General features: G+C 50.1%; 1 protein-coding gene across 7 annotated transcripts in view; it reads left to right on the top strand.

Moving 5' to 3' along the window:
• BIN1 (bridging integrator 1) overlaps positions 1-18,011 on the top strand; it is a 154,644-nt gene extending 136,633 nt beyond the window's left edge. For 5 of the 7 annotated variants that reach the window (XM_039495961.1, XM_039495963.1, XM_039495965.1 and 2 more), the window contains 5 exons: positions 1,452-1,571; positions 8,365-8,499; positions 9,306-9,416; positions 11,172-11,273; positions 15,663-18,011. In XM_039495961.1, coding sequence (XP_039351895.1) covers positions 1,452-1,571; positions 8,365-8,499; positions 9,306-9,416; positions 11,172-11,273; positions 15,663-15,770 — 576 coding nt within the window. In that variant the 3' untranslated portion in view covers positions 15,771-18,011. The remainder of the gene's footprint in view (positions 1-1,451; positions 1,572-8,364; positions 8,500-9,305; positions 9,417-11,171; positions 11,274-15,662) is intronic. The other 2 variants (XM_039495964.1, XM_039495967.1) reach the window with 1 other exon arrangement.
• The last annotated feature ends 2,411 nt before the right edge of the window (positions 18,012-20,422 follow it).

The following is a 20,422-nucleotide window of genomic DNA, read 5'->3' as shown; positions in this document are numbered from 1 at the left end:
GAGCTGTGCTCATGACCCACACCCAGCCTACTTTGCAGGTATCCAGTTTACGCGAAGCACAACAGGGCTTCATTTCCCCCTGAAGTTCTAGTGAGCAAGGCAGGATGGTGTGGGAGAGGCTAGCTAGTGCAGGAAGGTTGGGTGAACAAGCCTGTTGGCGCCGAGTTCAAATCTTGCATCCAGTTAGTCTTCACTGTGTTGGTTCTTGTTCATTCCAGAGCCACTAAGTTTGCAGAACTGGCAGTTTCTGCTCCAGAAAGGCCTGTTGCTGGACTTAGCAGGAGGTGGTCATATTCCCAGAGCTGTGAAAGGCCCCAGGATTGGAATAGCGGAGTGGGGGCAGAGGGTTAGGCGTGAGGTGCATTGGCAGAGTTGAGGAAAGGGAAGAACACGCCCGTTACCAGTCTTTAGTCCCGCCTGGAAGTCCGCCATTTCCGTGGGCGCTGAATTCATACTTCCCAATTAAGGAAACCCTAGAATATGTTCTTGGGAGAAGGTTCATTATAATAGACACCCTCCTCACCTATTGATCCCAGTGAGAGAACCTGTTTTCCTTGCTTATCTGAACTAATTTTACTTTTCACTTTTACCACAGTGTAACCCCCCACCGCTCCCCGATTGCTTTCTTGTCTATTCAGCTATCAGCTGTCTCCCCCAAAGGCCAACACCCCGCCTGCATCAAACTGCATGGGGCTAGTCTGTTCAACCAAACCATCAGTGGGTATGCTTGGCCTTCTGAGCTGTGTTGATCCCATGAAGTCTCCAATCACCAGGCACTTTCTCCTCCACAACACCATGCGGAGTTTCTTTTAATTAAAGTGATTAATTTTTCTAAGCAGCTGCTGCTGTAAACAAATGATGAAAAGCCACTCAGCTTCCTTCTCCATAATAGCTATAATAAATGATCCCGTGCATACCGCCTTGCTGGACTAAAGCGCATTGCCCACATAGAGTTTTCTTGGCTGTCCTGTAAACTGAAACCTTGCTTCCTTTGAAGGGACAGTGAGTCACACACGTCTCTGTAGTACCGTCGCTCGGGTTAGGAGACACAAGGGAACAATTACTAAGCTGGCCATGTATACGGGGGTGTGTGGGTGTGTTCTGTGGGCTGGATTCTGTTCCCAGTCACACTGGGGTAAATCCAGAGTTGCTCTGTTGTCATTGTCCAAGACCACTGGAGTTACTCTGGATCTGCACCATTGTTATTGAGAATACACAGCAAGCATCGGAAAGATCATGAGGTTTGCTGGTGGAGTTGCAGCTCTGTTTCCATAATATGTTCAAGTGTTTGTAGTTCATCTGAATTGCAAATAGCTGCCCGGCCGATCTGTACCTCTGTGAATGTCTCATTTTCTGCTGTTTCCCCCCTTACTTACCATGCACTTCTCCTTTTTATCCACTGCCATCTTCCTCCTCTCTCTCTGTCTCTCTTCCCCAATCCCAACTGCCAGCCTGAAAAGACTTCCTCGAGCAGCGTGCAGTCCGTGGATCCGTGTCTTGCTGACAACCCTAGTGATAGCACATTTGCTGTGGACTGGCCCAGCCAGTCCACAGAGACCCAGCCAACACAAGTAAGTGGAATCCAAGCCTGAGTCTATCCAGAATGTAGTGCTCCCATGAGACTGGAGGGCGGGTGGGAGTGGTTCTAAGATCTGAAGGCTGGCAGCTGTGTTCTAGGATGTGGAGAGCAGGATGTCTGGGTTCTGGTTATTATTGTGGTAGCATCTAGAGTCCTAGTGATGGACCAGGTCCCCATGACGCTAGGTGCTGCACAAACGCAGAACAAGACAATCCCTGCCCCAATGAGCTTACAGTCTGAATACATGTGTTTATGCTAGCTGTAACAGATGCTAATGACAGCACCCCATGCTTAAACCCTGTTCAGGGCTACCACTCTCCTGACATGGCCTCACCACTCTTACTTTGCAAGGAACAAGGTGCTCCCCCACTTTGGGAGATAACATTTGGGGAGGTTGAGGCACTAGGTCTGCTCCCCCTTTAAGCTGCAGCCAGTGGGGTCAAATGGAAATGGGAGGTGACAGTAGGCAGTGTAGAAGGATTCATGCACAAACCTGCCATTTTGGAGGGACCTACCTTAAATTAGGGGCTGCTTTGTCTAGTGCTCTAAGTTCAAGAGGAGCAGCTAGGGGGTCCTGAGTTCTCAGCCGGGCTCTGCTAGTGACACACTCCGATCTTCAGCTGATCATGTAGCCTGTCTGCCTGTCAGTCTCACCATTTGTAAAATAGGAATAATACTTACACAGAGCACAGAGATGCAGGAGAGGACACAGCCCCACAGCGCACCACCGTGGGGCAGCAGGGCACAGCCTGTCCCTTAATGACTGGACAGTGTTTTGGGGAGATCATTGTGAAGTGTCAGTGTCCTCAGCTCTATAGAAGGGGAAGCAAGAATGACAGTCCAGTCAGAAGTGGCTGTCCTGACAGACTGGCACAGATTAGAACGGGAGAAATTCATGTCCCATTTAAATGCACAGCGGAGTTTAGAGTTGTAAGTTCTAGGCCTCCCCCACCGTTACAGGACTAAATCCCAAATGTTCGTATAACACAGCAGGCCTTACCTGCCAGCAACTTCCTGCACCAAGAGTTTTCCAGTAGGATGGGCATTCCTGGAGCAGTAACCTGCCTCCTCAGACTGATACCCACTGGGAGGTATCTGCACAAGGACAACTTTTGCCAAGGTTCTGGTCTCACAGAGAGCCCCACAGGGTGGGACCCTCTGCCTGAAGCCCCAGTGGGGCTGCAGGGTTCTGTCTACACAGAGCTCATGGCAGAATCTGTGCCTAAGAGAATTTACGCCATTCAGAATTCTGGAGTAGTTCTATAACTTGCTTTGGAAAACCCCTGCATTCTATAGTACGTGTAATAAACTTTATATATGTAGAGAATATGTAGAGTGTGTGTAAGTAGATAATTACCGTCGTGCATTAGTGTATTTAGTAAATCTACATAGAAAACATAAGTACGTATGTACTTTATATATTCACATACATATACTGTGTGTATATAAATATATTTGTGCATATATATATTGTAACATGCGTATGTACACACAAATAGACACACAAAAGATCATCTCTGTTGTAGAGCTGCATATAACAGATAGCAAATATCTACTGAAGTTATTAAAACTAGTCACTGCAGTTTTCCTGGTAAGTGTTTTGGTCATAGTTCTGAGGACCCTTTCTGCACGTTCCTCTCTTGTGGAATTGAACAGTCCTTTAAAATCCAGGGCAGTTTCTTTTATGACGGTGTCTGACCCTTTAGAAAACCACTGCTGCGCACTGGGGATCTTGTCTCGTTGGCTCATAGGTTCTTGTGACCCCCTCTGGTGGCATGGATTGTGTGGCTCAGCTGCCTGCCAGTTGCTTGCTGGTACCTGTTCTTAAGCGATAGATAGTCTGAAAGTGTAGGTCTGGAGGTTTCTAGATTAGCTGGACCTAGCTGTAGATTTTAGGCAATTTAGGGCATGCATTCTTGTTGTGTTTCAAAATGGCATATACTTTGTACAAACTCACAGCCCCCAAATCTCTCTGAACATTCACACCTGGGAAGCAGTGTCTAGGCAGGGAGAAATTGGTGAATATTTCTCTCTAGGCATATTGCATATTGGAGCTTGTCCCTCCACCCCCACCAGGAAGTGCAGAGCCTTATAACAAGAATATTGCTAACAAAACCCAAATCCATAACCTTGCAAGACATCAGAAGTCATGTTTGTGCTAGAATGATCACATGGGTCTGCATTTCTTCTCACATCAACGCCATGGAGATCAAATCCTCAGCTGGGGTAAATTGTTATAAGGGAGAGGAGGATCAGGCCCACTGGGACTATCTGTCTAAGTGTTGCAGGATTGGGCCCTCCAGTTTCCAGGGAGATGGGCTGGTTGGTTTCGGCCCAGGTATTGTGCGCGTAACTGAGTGTTTCATGAAGATACATTTGATGCTATGAAACATTTTGGTCTTCCCCTATGCAGTGTGCGTGTGGGATGGAGAATTCAGTGGAGCATTCTATATCAGAGGCGTAGAAACGTAGGGCTAGAAAGACATTTAACGGGTCATCTAGTCCATCCATCCTCCTCACCCCCGGTGAGGAGGCAGGACCAAATATACCTAGACCATCCCTGACAGGTGTTTGTCCAACCTGTTCTTAAACACCTCCAATGACGGGGATTCCACAACCTCCTCAGGTAACCGGTCCCTGTATTTAAGCTGCAGCAAGGGACATTTAGAGTAAATATTAGGAAAAACTGTCTAAATCTAAGGATAGTTAAGCCAACTCTCTCTCTCTCATTTCAGGGTTACACGAAAATTAAATATTCCAAGTAATATGGATCCCTAGAAATTGCCTGTTAGAGGATCTTGCCTTTAGGAAAGTTCCTATAAGAATTAAAACCAGGCCAAGTATTTGCGGCTGACCCCTATTTATTGGACGGGCTGAAAACCAAATAGTAACCCGGGTCATAGCACTGACAACTTTGTTCATTCCTACTCAGTCTGGCAGGTTAACAGGATTCCCATTTCTGCACCTTGTACTGCATGGACAAAGCCTCAGCTTGTGGAAATCAACATAGCTCCATGGAAGTCGATGTGGTGACATTGATTTACACCAGCTGAGCATCTGGCTCATAGTCCTCAATCCAAGCCCTAGAATCATAGAACCATAAGGTTAGAAGGGACCACAAGGGTCATCTAGTCTATCCCCCGGCCAGGATGCAGTATTTGGTGTGTCTAAACTATCCAAGGCAGACGGCTGTCCAGCCTCCTTTTGGAAACCTCCAGTGAAGAAGCTTCCACGACTTCCATGGCCAGTCTGTTCCATTGCCCTACTGTTCTTACAGCTAGGAAGTTTTTCCTGAGATTTAATCTACATTTGCTATGCGGTAGGTTGATCCCATTGCCTCTTGTCCTGCCCTCTGTGGCAAGAGAGAACAACTTTTCTCCTTCTTTATTATGGCAGCCTTTCAAGTATTTGAAGACCGGTATCATGTCCCCCCCTTAATCTCCTCTTTCACAAACTAAACATACCCAGTTTCTTCAGCCTTTGCCCCTATGGCTGCATTCCATCCCTGTGATCATCTTTGTCGCTCACCTCTGGATCCTTTCCAGTTTCTCTACATCCTTTCTATACATTGGTGACCAAAATTGAACACAGTACTCCAGCTGCAGCTTAACCTGCGCTGAGTAGAATGGAACTATCGCCTACTGTGACTTGCATGCCAGGCTTCTGTTAATGCAACCTAAAATTGCATTTGTCTTTTTTTCTGCAAGAGCATCACATTGCTGACTCATGTTGAGGTTGTGATCTATCACAGCTCCCAGATCCTTCTCAGCAGTGCTGCTGCCCAGCCTGTTATCCCCCATTCTATATTTGTGCATTTGGTTTTTCTTCCCTAAGTGTGGCACCTCATATTTGTCGTTGAATTTAATTTTGTTGTCTATAGCTCAGTTCTCCAATTTATCAAGATCCCTTTGAATTTTAGCTCTATCTTCCAAAGTGTTTGCAACACCCCATTGCTTTGTGCCATCTGCAGATATGATCAGTATGCTCTCTATTCCTAAATCCAGGTCATTAATAACGATGTTAACCAACACCAGGACCCAGAACATATCCCTGTGGAACCCCATTGAGACCTGCCAATCCGACATCATTCCATTAATAGTTACTCTTTGTTTGTGGTTGTTTAACTAATTATGTGTCCACTTAATAGTACTGCCAACAAGCCTACATTTCGCCAGCTTATTTATCAGAATGTCATGTAGGACTGTGTCAAAAGCGTTGCTGAAGTCCATATATATTATGTCCACCACATTTTCCCCCATCCGCAAACCAGTTACCCTGTCAAAGAAGGCGATCAGGCTGGTTTGGCATGATTTGTTCTTAGTAAATCCATGCTGGCAGCTAATGATTACCTCTTCATCCTCCAGGTATTTACAATTGATGTTTTATACATTGCTCTAGTAGCTTCCCAGGTATCGAAGCCAGGCTGACTGGTCTATAGTTTCCCGGCTCTTCCTTCCCCCCCCCCCCCCCTTTTAAAAAGATGGGAACTATGTTAGCCCTTCTCCAGTCTTCCAGGACCTCTCCTGTCATCCATAAGTTTGCAAATATTATTGCCAGTGGCTCTGAGATTTCTTCAGCTAATTCCTTCAGCACCCTGGGGTGAATAGCATCAGGCCCTGCTGATTTGAATTCATTCAGAATGGTCAGAGATCTCTGATGTGTTCTTTACTTATCCTGATCTGCATCCGTTCCCTTTATTGTCTATGGTAAGTTCGCTAGTCATCTGGTCACATGGTGTTTTTTTTGTGAGAAGACTGAAGCAAAGTAGGCATTGAGCAGCTCTGCCTTCCTATCATCTTCCATTACCAGCTCACCTTCTCCATTGAGCAGTGGACCCAAACCATCCCTGATCTTTCTTTTTGTCTGACCTATTGAAGAACCCTGTCTTGTCTCTAACATTTCTTGCTGCTGTAACTCATTCTTTGCCTGGGCTTTCCTGGTTTTGTCCCTAGACGCTCATGCTATTCCCATGTATACTTTTTAGTGACATGTCCCCCTTCCATTTCCTGTATGGATCCCTTTGGGTTTTTAGATCGCTTAGAAGCTCCCTGTGCAGCCACCTTGGCCTCCTGTGGCGGCTCTTATCCTCCCTCTGTATCGGAATAGCTTGATGTTGAGCTTCTAGTGTTACATCTTTTAAGAACTGCCAGCCGCCTTTGACTCCTTTTCTTCCTAATTAGTCTTCCCATGGGACCTTGCCTACTATTTCTCGCAGTCATTTGAGATCCACTTTTCTGAAGTCCTGTGTCCTTGTTTTGCTGTTCTCGTGTCCTCCTTTCCTTAGGATCTTGAATTCTATCAGATCGTGATCACTGCCTCCCAAGTTCCCAACCACCTTGACGTTCATAACTAATTCATCCCCGTTGGTCAAAACCAGATCCAAAATGGACGACCCCCTAGTTGTTTGTTCAACTTTCTGAATCAGAAAGTTGTCCCCTACACAGAACTTGCAGGACATACTGTGCTTTGCTGCATTAGTCTTCCAGCAGATATCAGTATTAATGGGGGATTTTAACTTCCCTATCTCAGGTGTGTTAGCTAATCTTGTTAATTGCTTATAGAATGACTCATCCACTTCTTCTCTTCCTGATTTGGTGGTCTATAATAGACCCTTACCATAAAATCGCTACTGACCTTTTCCCTTTTTATTGTCACCCAGAGACTCTCAGTAGGTCTGTCGCTCACTTCTCCGTGGACCTTGAAGCAAGTGTATACATTGACATACAGTACAACATCATCTCTTTTTTTCTCCCCCATATCTCTCCCTCGGGAACAAGCTATATCCCTGAATGCTGGTACTGCAATCATGGGAGTTATCCCATCGACTTTCTGTAATGCCAATTAAGTTGTCATTTTCTTCATATACCATGTCTTCAGTTCATCCTGCTTCTTCCCCAGACTCCCTGCATTTGTGTACAGGCCTGGAAGATATTTTGCAGACTGCCCTGTTTGCTTTTCCTTTTGCCTTTTTAATGCAGTTCTGATTTTTAGGCCCGTCTCCAGAAATTTTCCCCTTTCCCATGTCTTCATTACTTGAGCCTAGATGTGCATTGGCTGGATTTTTGTCACCATCCCCCATAAGACCTAGTTTAAAGCTCTCCTTATCAGGTTAGCCAGAGGATGTCCAGAGATGCTCCTCCCAGTATTTGCTAGAGGGAGCCCATCCCAGCACAGTAATTCGACAACCAGCTGATGGTTCCAGGAAGGAGAAGAAGCCAAAGCCCTCTTGCCGACACCACGCATGTACTTCCACGATTCCGTTATAATTCCATAGAGATCTGTACCTGTTCTATATAGGGAATGGATCAGAGTTTGCTCTTGGTTACACCTGGGTGAATTGGGGTAGCCCCAGTGACTGCAAGGGAGCGCCTTTACTGGAGTAACTGAGAACAGTATTCGGCCCAGCAAATGAAAGCGTCAGGTCAGCTGCATGTACCTGCATGTGGTTGTCTCCTTTCCTGTGGCTGCATGCAGTCAACTAATTCATTCTGTACTCAGGTAAAACGCTCATTAATTTTACTCAGAGCTTTACCTGAGGCTGGATGGAGTGGGAACTACAGGCTAGCTAGACTATGGAGAGTCAGGAAAACATACGAGCAAGAATCATTTTCCTAATTGCCAGGAGATGGCAGCGGTGGACAGCGTAGATCTTGATCTGGCTAGCTGTGATCTCTGCCTGGAGAGTGTAATCTTTAAATTGGTCTCTTTTCCATGCACAGACTCTCTCTCTCTCTTTCCCCCCCCCCCCCCAATAACTTTCTTCCTGGATGCCTCTTGTGTTGCAGCCAGCAGAAACGGCTCCTGCCAGTGCCGAGCCGGCTGGGACGGAAGCACCTCCTGCTAGTGCCGAAGCATCTGGGACAGAAGCAGCAGCTGGAGCTGAAGCACCTAAAACGGAAACTGACTCAGGATCTGCTCCTGTAAGAATATACAGGAGCAGATTTGCGGGGGCAGCTGTGATGGAAAGAGGGCTATGAAATGATCAGGCGTGGAAACTGCCTGTGTGGCTGGCATGCTCACGTTGTGTCCCTGTTCACAGGCCAGACGTGCACTGTGTTTGTCTTGCACGCTCAAGCCAAGGCCTTCGGGAGCAGATGAGGAACCTTCCTTCTCCCTCGGCCCCAAAGCCAAGCCAGTAGGAGTTGTGATAAGCCCGAATCCCCAGACCTCTAACTCTTGCTGTGACCTCGAGCAAGTCGCTTCACCTCACTGCCTCCATTTCCCAGTCTGTAAGAGGGGCGTTATGCCACTGGCCCGCTCCACAGGGGTACCGTGAGGAGTGAGGAAACGTAAATGTCCCAGCAGCGTGGCACCACTGCGTGTGTATTTCATGGCTGTGAGCGTGATGGGGCTCCCTAAACGTTCAGTATCGCAGCGCAGATACGACGTTCCTTGGAGAATACAAAAATGTCCATATTGTCCCGCAAAAGGTAGTCAAAGCACCTTCATTGCCCAGCTTAAGGTCACTGATAATCTAGTCCCTTACAAGCCCAGATCCCTCGATAGTATCTTCCACCTTCTCTGCTTTCCCTTTCATGCCAGTCACGGCTATAAGCTGACATGGCTGAGCATGCTTGGAAACCGCACTGCCAATCCTGGTGCTTGGGATCCGGGGCAGGCGGTGGCTGGATTTAGTGGGTCTCTGCGGCGGGGGAGCGGTTCGGACGCTCCTTTCTCAGTGTGGCTTTGTTCTTTCTCCCCTTCTCTTCCCCGCCTGCCCCCCCAGACTTCCCTGCCTGCTGTCGTCGTGGAGACGTTCCCAGCCACCGTCAATGGCACCGAGGAGGGCAGCGCCGCCTCCGAAAGGGCGGACATGCCTCCGGGCTTCCTGTTTAAGGTAAGCGCGTGCGGGGTGGGGGCTGATCCGTCCCTGCGACCCACGTGCAGGAGGCGTTACACCAAGTGCTGTGACACCAGTGGCTATGGGGCTGCCAGGGACAGTGAATGGGAATGGGATGTGGGTTCCTTTAGACACCAGGTCAGGTTCACTGCAGCCAGTGCAGGGGGCAGCCTGTTTGTCCCCTCCGGGCTTTTGTTCTGCAGGGGGCAGGTTGGAGTCATGTCCGCCTCTCCCCATCCCAGGGGCAGGGGGACGGGGAAAGCTCTAATCCCTGCAGGCTGAGCCTGGCGGAGCCCTGCAAGTGGGAGAGACGTTGAATCAGTGCTTTTGGCTACGCCAATTGGCCCTCTTGACCGGGTGCCAGTTGCTGTCTGGAGAAGTGTGACAGGGCCCCGTTAAAGGCAGAACTCAGGCAGATAAACCACAGTCAGGCCTGAAAGTTCAGAGCTGCATTTCCAACCCCCCAGATTTCTAGGGTCAGTCAGATCTGGGGGTTTGGAGGTCATCCCGTAAAGAGGCGTGATAAGAGTGAGCAGTGAAATAAGGTCCCAGATCGCAGCCGCTCCCGTGTTTGAGGGTGCTGGGATCTGGTTCAGCCCCAAACTGCGGGGTGACTTCTGACCTGCAGGCATTTTCTGTGCCCTGGGCTAAGGCGGGTGTCAGAAACTCACAGCCTCTCTTTAAAGGGGATCTGTGCCCTTTGGAGGTAAGAATAGGGTGATATTTCCCAAAAGGAAAATGGGACACCCCATGGGGCTTGCCCAAAGCCTCCCCACCCCCCATGGGGCTGACCCCAGCTGCTCGCCCAAGGCGCTCCCCCTAGACTGTCACTGGTCACTCAAACCCTGCCAGCCCCCACTTGAAGCTGTTGCTGGTCACTCGAACCCCGCGTGCCCCCAACTTGAGGCGGTCACTACTCACTGGTCATTTGAACCCTGCCGGCCTCCAGTCAGGCTGTCACTGGTCACTCGAACCCTGCAGGCCTCTCACAGGAGGCTGTCGCTGGTCACTCGAGCCCTGCTGACCGGGTCACTGGAACCCTGCCCTGCTGCCTCCCCCCGCCCCTGGTCAGGACTGTCGCTGGTTGCTGGAACCCCGCCGGTCCCCCATGCACTGAAACCCTCCCCCACCCTCCAAGCCAGCCTCCTCCCCACAGGGCTGGCATCTCCCCACCACGTTCCTCCCCATAGCACCTCACTTTTTTGACAAAAGTGGCCATTTATCCTATGTGTTCTTGCCAATTTGATCAGTCAGCAAGAACAAACAGGACAAGTGCCCTCTTTTGCCAAAAAAGTTGGGACGTCTGGGACAGGGCTTAAAAAAGGACTGTCCCATCCAAAATGGGCCGTATGGTCACCCTAGGTAAGAACAGCTATTGTGGACTCCAGTGGCCCAAGTCACTTAAATAGGGAACTCAGCCTGAGTCTAGAAGCAGAAGCCCGTCTACACCAAAGCAGCTGTGTCTGAGCAGTTCATTTCCGGGCGAGGCAGAGTGACTGCCTGTAAGTGATAGAGAAACAGAGATGGGAGGGACAAAGGCCCAGATCCTCAAAGGGACATAGTGCCTAACTCCCTTTGAAACCAATCGGGCACCTCAATTACTTTGAGGATCTGGGCTGAAATGGCTGGGATAAAACTGGCTCGAAGAAACGGGAATCGCGGAGATTTGAAAATTCTGCACAAGGTTCCGTGTGCCTCGTCCCGCCTTTGGAGAGCTGGGCGGCTGCTCATCCGAGTCCTCATCTCTCGTAGGTTCAGGCCATGCATGACTATGCGGCCACGGACAGCGACGAGCTGCCGCTGAAGGCTGGGGACGTGGTGCTGGTGATTCCGTTCGACAACCCGGATGAGCAGGTGGGGTGGGGGGGAGAGAAGGCTGGGCGGGGTCAGGACTGATCGCTTTTCCTCCCTTCATTGGCTGGGGTCTGTTGCGGGCAGCTGGGTGGAGAACCTAGGGTGGGTTTTCTCCTAGAGGGAGGGTCCTGCAGAGACATCAGCCTGGCTAAAGGCATGGAAAGTGAGGTGTGTGTGTGGGGGGGGCCCTCTACAACAAATTATCCCTCTCCTCTTTCCTGTAACTACATCCTAAGGTAGCTAGGGCTTCCTCTTGCCCGCAGAGCAGCTGGTCAGGCCTCAGGTGGGCACCTGTCAGTGCTGCTCCTTGATCAGCCAGCAGGGGTCATTACTTGGCTAAATCAAGGCTGACCTTCATCATCTTCCTGCTCCCAATCCCAGCTCCTAGCATGCTGAGAATCGCAGGCTGCAATCCCGGGTATACGGATCCTCTGCTTACAGGGAATCTTGTGGAGTGGAGTGGGGAGGGGAAGCTCCAGGACTTCACTCTTCAGGTGTGTCTACGCTGCAGCTGGGAGGGGTCGTTCCCAGCTCAATAGACGTACATGGGCGAGCTAGCGCGCTAAATGGACCGGTGTGGTCGTGGGGGAATGGGGGGAGGGGTGGGCTAGCCACCTGAGTATGAACTGAGGAGCCCGGACGGTGTTGCACCCAGGGCTACGCCGCTAAGTTTAGCGCGCTAACGCCATCAAAGCGAGTGTGTATACGTGGCGTCACGCCTCCCAGCTACAGCGTAGCTACACCTGAAGAGTGAAATCCTACCTGGGATGGGAATCCCTTCCCGCCACAGTGTAGACGTGTCCTAAGGAGGCAACACGCTATGGAGCAGGTCCTTGACTTCAGTGTAGCTATGCCAGCTACTCCATCAGGGATGTTTTGGTATTGCTCTAATGTCATTGCCCAGCAGGTGTCAGTATAGTCTAAGGACTACAACAAAATTGTCATCCTTCCGCCGCAGAATCTTGTGATAATCCCTTGTGATAATCTTGCCTGACTCTCCCAGCTCCAAGCCCGAGCTGAATGAGCTGGGACTGACTTTGTTTATTATGAGCCCCCCATAAAAGCATTGAGGAAATCCCCCTAGCTGTGCTGAGATTCAGGACTTCCAGTTTAGGGAAGCTGCAGTTGCGCTGTTAACAGGAGAGGAGAGCAGCTGCTAGGAGAACACAGATCTAACCTCCCTGCCCCGCAGCCCCGGTGGCTTTTGAAGCAGGTAGGAGAATTCCCTGCTCTTTAGAACAAAGCCGCAGGGCTGGATTTCCCCCATGGAGGTCTGGATTGAGCCAGGGATAAAGCTGGCCCTTTGAATACCTTTTTAATGGCAGGCAGGCAGTGTGGTGCATACAAACTGGAAGGCAGAAGGTGTGGGGGTTCTAGTTCCAGTCCCAGTTCTGCCATTGGCTTGCTGTGTCACCTGGGCAAGTCTCATCCCTGCCGGGAAAATGGAATTAACGCTGTATATGCACCTGTCTGTAAAGCACTCGGAGATTTACAGCTGCTCCCTGCAGTGTGAGAGAGTCTTGGGAGGAGCTCAAACGGGCCACTTCTGCTGGCTATGGTATCCTCTTCTGGCTGGGACTTACCTGCCTCCAGCAGCTTCCAGGATAGAAACTCTGATCCTATGGAGCGTGATGGGGAGATTCCCTTCCAGCTTCGCTGGCAGGAGAGGACGCTTATGGAGCAGAGTTTCTCTGTGCCCTATACATGCACTTGAGCTGGATGCAGCTCTGAGAGCCACAGTGCCGTGATCGTCCAGCCTGCCGCCAGCCATGCTCTGAGTGTTGCAGCCTACTAACAATAGCTTCCAGAGCATCCTCTGCTCCAGCTCATCTCTGGCAAAGCCTGGACCTGTAAAACGTGCCTATCAAAGAGCACGCTTGGTGCATGTGAGTGGAGAAAGCTTGGAAAACCAGGCAATTAATGTATTTAATTGTGTATAACCATCTGCAGCCTCAGTGCTCAAACCCAGCAGCTCAGGTGTCAGTCCCTGAGTGCAGCAAACAGGAAGCTAATGCCATGTCTTGCAGCACCTAGATCCAGGGACCCTGCCCTGTGTAATTGGGTGCAGTAGAGGGGTGGGAGGCACCCAGCTTGTGCCTCTGTGCATCACAGGTGCAGACCAGCAGCTGGATGGTACCTAGCGCTTGCCTCACTGGGCATTGCAGGAAATGACCCCCCGGGCTTGCTTCTTCCTACCCAGCCATTTGCCTGCCTAAATTATGGCACATGGAAGCGATAGTCTGTCACAGACCCTCCAACCTTCAGTCTGCAGCTCCGCCAAATTGGGCACGTGGGTTTGTGTCGTGTACGGTTTCCGGGATGCCCCCTTAATGCACGAAGCCAAGACTTCTTAGGAAGCTGCCGGGGTAAATCAGCCTGCAGCAGCGGCACTGCCAGCGGGGAGCTGCCAGCCTGAGGATGCTGGGCCTTTTGTTCTAGTGGCGGCGATAGAAAATATTCAGAGAGCAGGACAAGAAAGCAAAAGGGCAAAAACCCTGAGGAGAGCATGTGCCCTGCTGCTCGATCCCTAAGAGAGGCAGGCTGCAGAGAGCATGGGGTGTGGGGTTGCCATATAGGCAGCTCTCTTGTGTGTTTTTATATAGCTGCCTTGGTTGTCCTCAGGTGACTCCTGCCAGCTCCAGTAAAGTAATCAGAGCAAACCGTCTGAATTCACCACCACCGCTGGCTGGGGCGGCCAGTAGCTGAGCATTCCGTCCCAGCTGCTTAGTTAGCTTAGTCCAGGGGTGGGCAATAATTTTCTTGGGGGGGGAGGGGGGTTGGCACTTCACAAATTTTGATAAGTCATCACAGGCCGCACATTTCTACTATATTAATGGAGGGGTTGTGGGGTCAGGGAGGGAGTTTGGGTGCAGGAGGGGGCTCTGGGCTGGGGCAGGGGGTTGGGGTGTGGGAGGGGGTGTGAGGTGTAGGCGCTGGCCGGGAGGCGCTTACCACAGGCGGCTCCCGTCTGGCGGCACAGCAGGGCTCAGGCAGGCTGCTTGCCTGCATGCCGTGGCCCACGCCGCACCTGGAAGCGGCTGCGGCCGGCATGTTTCTGTGTGCCCCTTGCGGGGAGGGAGGCAGCGGGCCTCCGTGTGCTGACTCTGCCCACAAGTACCGCCCCCACAGCTCCCATTGGCTGGTTTCCGGCCAATGGGAGCTGTGAGGACATTGCTGGGGGTGAGGGCAGCACGTGGAGCCGCCTCCCCCACCCCGGCCTCCAGGGCATGCAAAGATGTACCAAGAGCAGCCAGCCGCTGTTGCTTCCAGGAGTACTGTGGGGGCTGAGCGCCCCGCTGCACCATGGGACTTTTAGTGGCCCGGAGACTGCAAGGGGGCAGAGGAGGCTGGACAGAAATGTTAAGACGGGCTGGATCCGGCCCACGGTCCGTATTTTTCCCACCCCTGGCTTAGTCTGACCGGATGCATATAAATGAGCTCAGGGCTGAGGTAGATGCCTCACCCAAAGAGGTGGACGCAGGGCACAGAACGACGTGTGCAGCTGTTGTAGTAAACAGTCCTCCATGCATGCACTGTCCATGGGGCCAGGATATGAACCCGTAGGCTGTCTCGATGCACGTGGCTGGTGCCCCCGCCCCGGAGCCTTTGCGTGCTGTTAGCTGAGAGGATGCTTCCTCGTGACAGCACAGAGCTATGCAGAGAGAATTGCACCAGGCAAGAGCATCTGCATGTCTGAGCAGCCTCCTCCCCTGAAACCGCTCTTACTGCAGATGCACTCCCAATCTGCAGGGAACCTCCTTGCTGAATGACCTCAGCAGAGGACAAAACACCCAGGGGCGGGGATTGTACACCTGCAGGGCTCTGCTGGCGGCTATGCAGTTCCTCCTGGCTTATAGGTTATCCATAGGTTTTAAGGCCACAAGGGACCATCCAGTCCGAGCTCCTACATGACATGGGCCAGGGAATTCCATGCAACAATTCCTACACTGAGCCCAGCGAAAGCGCATCATCTAGGAAGGGACCCCCCCCCCCCACCCCCGTCTCAATGTAAAGACTACACTGGATCCCATCACGCCCCAGGGATCTGCTCGCCCCCTTTGCCCAGGGGCCAGGTTCTGAACTCTCTGGCACTGATCTGACTTCAGTGGGAGTACTGATTGACAGGTGGCATAAATGAGAGCAAGCTCAGGCCTTGCATATAATCAGGCAGGGGTGGGAGCTTTGCCATTGCCTCCAGTGGGAGGTGGGCTTAACTGCAAAAATGAAAAGAAGATCCTTTGCCCATCTGGTTTGGAGTCCGGTAGGGCTAGCTCAGAGCATCACTTTGTGCATCTGTTTCACCCACTCCCTTTCTGATGTCTCCCAACCTGCACTGCATAAAAAAAAAAATCTGACCCTTGGTATCTGATCTCTCTCTCTCTCTGCCAGGATGAAGGATGGCTGATGGGCGTGAAAGAGGCTGACTGGCTCCAGCATAAGGAACTTGATCAAAGTCGAGGGGTTTTCCCGGAGAATTTCACAGAGCGGGTGCAGTGAGAGCCCGGAGCTGCCAGCTGATTTTTCTGCCAGAAGAAAGCAAGTTTTCTGGGAGGTGTTTTAAAAACAAAAGAAAAGAGAATTTTAAAGGAACATGAGCCTAAAAAAAGTGTCAACTTAAAGGTTGGATTCTTCTTAAAGAGCAAGGTTTTAGCAGTAAAGTGAATTCAAAAGTGTTATTAAAATATATACATAATAATAAGACAGGTCAAATGCCCCTTTCCCACTTTGATTTGGCAGCATTTGAATTCCGAGGCTGATGCAGAAGTGGCTTAGCATGGTACCTGTAAATGCTGTGATGGCTGAATTTTGGGGATGTCAGTCTGATACCTGAACAGGAAAGCGCCAAGGCCTAGATCTTCAAAGGCTCCTAACTGCCACTGAAATCAATTTAAAGTTAGGATCCTAAATACCTTTGAGGATCTGAGCCCAGCTGTCCCATGCTCTGAGCCTGTCAGCAAAGGTACTCATGGGTGGGTGGGTTCCGCTGTTTTGTGATCTAGGTTGCTGGCATGGCATCCCTAAAGTTTCAGGCACTGCCCGTGTTACACCCTATGATAGGCCAAACGTCCTATTCTGCTGTTGAAAAGACCTATTTAGTGTACAGTGTTCACAAATATGATTGTGTGTGTGTGTGTTTTGTTTTCTTCCTTTGAAGCTGTAACATGAACTGTGATTTTATACGTTTAAAAGCAAACACAAGAAGTTATCAGGAAGAGTACATATTGGAGTGAAATGTGTGCAGCTGGGCTCCGTCCAAAATTCCTCCAGCTCGGAGCTGGACGATCGCAGCAGCACACACCGCCCCGGGAAATTTTCTTGAGGGAAAATTGGGAAACTGACAAATTAAAAAGAAAGGAAAAAATGTGAAACTTTGGATTTGTTTAAACTAGTTGTGAAATAATAAGAATAAAAAAGCCTGTTAATAAAGCGGAAAAGTTTAGATTCATGTAGGCAGGGATGGTCTTGAAATGTGGCTGTTTAGAAAGTGCAGTTTTAAGGAAGAGGGTGGGGGAAAAGAAAGGGTGAGACAGAATATCCGAGACATACCACTGAGAAAACAACTCTGCTTTCTGTGTTTCCGGTTGTGCGCTTACTTTTATTTTCCTTTCTTGAATTCTGCATATGAAGTATCGTTAGACCTGCTTCCTCCAATCCTGTGCTGGTGAACAAGTTGAAGTCAGAGAAAAGGGAACTGTTTGAATACTTATTTAAAATTGCTGCATGACTTTATTATATTGTGAGGAGTTAGAAGACACGGGACTATCACAGCGGCGACGTGGGGATGATACTCCAGGTCCTAATACTGACACTGGGCTTCCCCACAATTCCTTGCTCCTGTTTGGTTCTGGGAGTTTGAAACTCCCCTGCAGCCTGCTTGCTTAAAATAAAACAGCGGGTCTTACACGTGTCACAGTCAACAGACTAGATTCCCCAGAGATTCTAAAGTCCCATGGAGGTACTTTAAATGCTACTTGAATGCTGCTCAAGCTGGCAAGCAGATCTGATCTTTTGTTTTTTAAGGTCACAGCCCCCTGCCCAAACTCCTCCTCCTTTTTGCCGTGACAGGGTTGGTATAGTTGCAGCTACCTCCTCAATACTTAGGACACTGTATGAAATAACACTCTCCCCTAACATAAGCTGGCTTTAGCAAAGCATGCAAAATGTTCTGGCACAGTTAAACTTCCCAAACAAACCCATCTTTCTGATCCTGCATGTACAATATCAGGGGAAAAAAACCGTCTTGCAGGTCAAAAGGGTGTATATATATTTAAAGTTAGTGGTCAGCTTGTGATCTCAGTGATGCTGATGTAAATTCAGGAACACTGGAGTTACCCCAGATTTACACAGTAGCGTAACTAACACCAATAGAGTCACTCTGGATTCACACCGGGGTAACTGAGATCAGAATCTGGCCCATCTCCTCAGATTCTCTCCATATTTTATCATCGTGTGTGATGCGGGGGAATTGCTACAACTGATATTCCTTTATCCTTTTCCTCCTTCCAGGCCCCCGTTCCAAAAACACAAGACTATTCAAGAGTAACTGCTCACAGCAAAGCTTTACCGTGAGCCAGCGCTGTAGAATATTATCCCATCGTTTTAATCAGAGGTGCCTTGAGCATCTTAACTAGCACGCTGCCCTTTCAAAATCTCTATTTTTATGCCTTTGTAAACCCAGTTGCTCCTTCAAAGAACAATGTTAGGGAAAATTTTTTAGAGGGATATCTATCTATCTATCTATAAAAAAACGGGTTAACTTAGTTAACAGCAAGCTCTTGGCTTAAATGTGCTTATTTTTATGCAGAACCCTGCAGCCTGTTGGTTTTTTTAAAAAAAAGATAAGATTATAAGTACCAGAGCTCTAGTTTGTCTCCCAAGTAATCGTTTTATTAGTGACTAGTATGTTAGGAAGCTGGGCTAATTTCTAATTTATTGTATATGGGTTTTTTTGGGTCATCTGCTGCGTTTGAACCAGACAGTTGTTACAAAAGAAATCCTACTAAGGCCTTTTCAGTGTGTAGGGCTAACAAAACAACCGTCCGGTACTGTATTGTCCCTGCAGAGCCTCTCCCCGAAAGGCAATGTAGCGTTCAGCTCTGATGAATTCTGTTCCAGTGCTGCTTGAAGGGGAAAGTGCCTCTCCCTCTCTCGCCATTTGCTCCTGAAGAAAGCTGCTCAGAGCAGACAGAATGTACCACCCAGGCTCTATGCCTCCCAGCTAGGCCGGGATCCTGCATTTCTCGCGCGCACACAAACTTAGGGGGAGTATTGAGGGCATGAGGCCTGCAGGATCAGATCCAGGCATTGTAAACTGCCCTGCGCAAAAAGCTCCAGCTTATACTGCAGGAGGCAGGCCTTGAGCTCCTGGGCCAAAATCAGCCCTGGTGTAAGCAGGTGCCACTCCGTTTATTTTACTGAAGACACAGCTGCCGTACCCCAGGGCTGGATTTGAGCCTGTCAGGTGAAAAGAACCCACAGTCCACACTGGCTAGGATGGATCCCTGTATAAAACGGGGCAATAAATTCCCTGACCCCGCTGGCTGCTAGAATGGGACCGTTTTAGGGACTATGCATCAGATGACCCCGAAAAAGCTGCTATTTCACTGTCTGCGAAGCTGCTGTTGGAGAGTGTTGCTGAATCAACAATAAAGCATTTCTCTCCCCACCTCTCCTCCCACCAGCTGGTTTTGTCGGCTTGGTTAGAAGGGAGCTCTTGCCTTTCCGACCGCAGTTGGTCCAGTTACGTGTTCCCCTCCAGCTTGAGTGTAGCCACCTTGCCTTGTCCCAGAGGGCAGCGGTCACACAGCCACTTGATGATGAAGAAATAAGGCATCATTCTCCTGTTTTTTCCTCCCGTCTCCTTAGCAGGGTCAGCAATCTGAGTTTATTACCTGGCATTCAGAGCGTAGGATGCTATGACAAGCCCTAACCAGCTGTGGCTCCTACTTGCTCTCTGCCTTTTCCCTTGGCTAAGTGCCCTGTGCGTTTCTTCACTGGGCAGGCCATCTAGCAAAGAAAAAGACGCCCGCAGCCCGGGCTTCAAGCACACTGAGCCAGTCTGCCCGGCTGTTTTCCCTAGTGGAAACCAAGCACCCATCCCTCAACCTGGCTTTCCTATTTACGCAGGCTGTAAGTGGTGATTTTTCTTTCCTCTCCCAGCTCTCCAAGGGCCTAAGCCTGGGGAAGTCAAGGGGTGTCTGGCCATTGACTGGAGCTTTGGATCAGGGCTCGAGTGTCTGTTGTCCTGGGCGGTATCAGTTTATAGGGTGGGTTTAGTTTCAGAACATCCACTTGAATTATAAAGGCTCAAATTTGAGGGGAAAGCGAGGAGGGTAAGGAAGGGGGTTGGGAGAGGCATAGATCATCTGTCAATGATTTCAGGTTGGTGTGTTGGTCGTCTCGGCAACAGGTCTCCGGTTCAGGGCTAAGGATGGGCGACGTGAATCGCTAAGATCCTTGAGAATAATAACTGCTGTAGACTGGCGCAGGGAAGTGTGGTCAGAGCCTCTCCTCGGCTTGGCACTAAGAGGACTCACACGCGCTGGAGCGCTCTCTCTTTTCTTTGCAAACCAGCGGTCGCTCCCCTGAGTCACTAACCTGGATATTTTGGGCACCACACGATCCAGCCTAGAAGCTGCTCGGGTGCCGTCTACAACATGCTCCACTCCTCCTGCCATCAGGGGAGGCTTGGCCTCAACACCTTGCAGGCAGGATGCGCAGAACTGGGGCCCCCATGCTGCCGCTTGGTGCGAGTGGTTACTGCAGCTCCTCCCTTTTTCCAAAACAGACACTGCCAAACCCCAGTCCTTGCTGCAGAACCCAGCAGCCACTGAGCTCCATTGAGCAGCCTGCCAGCTGCCTCTGCAATCGCTTGCATATCGCTACGGAAGCCCGGGAGCTCCTGAGCACCCACAGCTCTCAGCCGGTCAATGGCAGGTGCGTGGCACCTCCTTGCTGAATTGTGCCAGAGTCGCAGCAATGAAGCACGTGCTTAAGTCCCATATCGGTCAAATGAATCTTAGGCACTTGCCTAAGAACTTACCTGAGGTGACTGGGTCCTGCTGGCCATAGTCAGCATTGACCCATTCCCCATGCATCACTGGAGCAACACCTGGGACAGATTTGGCCCATCGGATGTAAAGTTTCCC

The sequence above is a fragment of the Mauremys reevesii genome, linkage group 11 (assembly GCF_016161935.1).
Source record: "Mauremys reevesii isolate NIE-2019 linkage group 11, ASM1616193v1, whole genome shotgun sequence".
Taxonomy (NCBI): Eukaryota; Metazoa; Chordata; order Testudines; family Geoemydidae; genus Mauremys; species Mauremys reevesii.
This window is presented reverse-complemented; position numbering and strand designations above follow the sequence as displayed.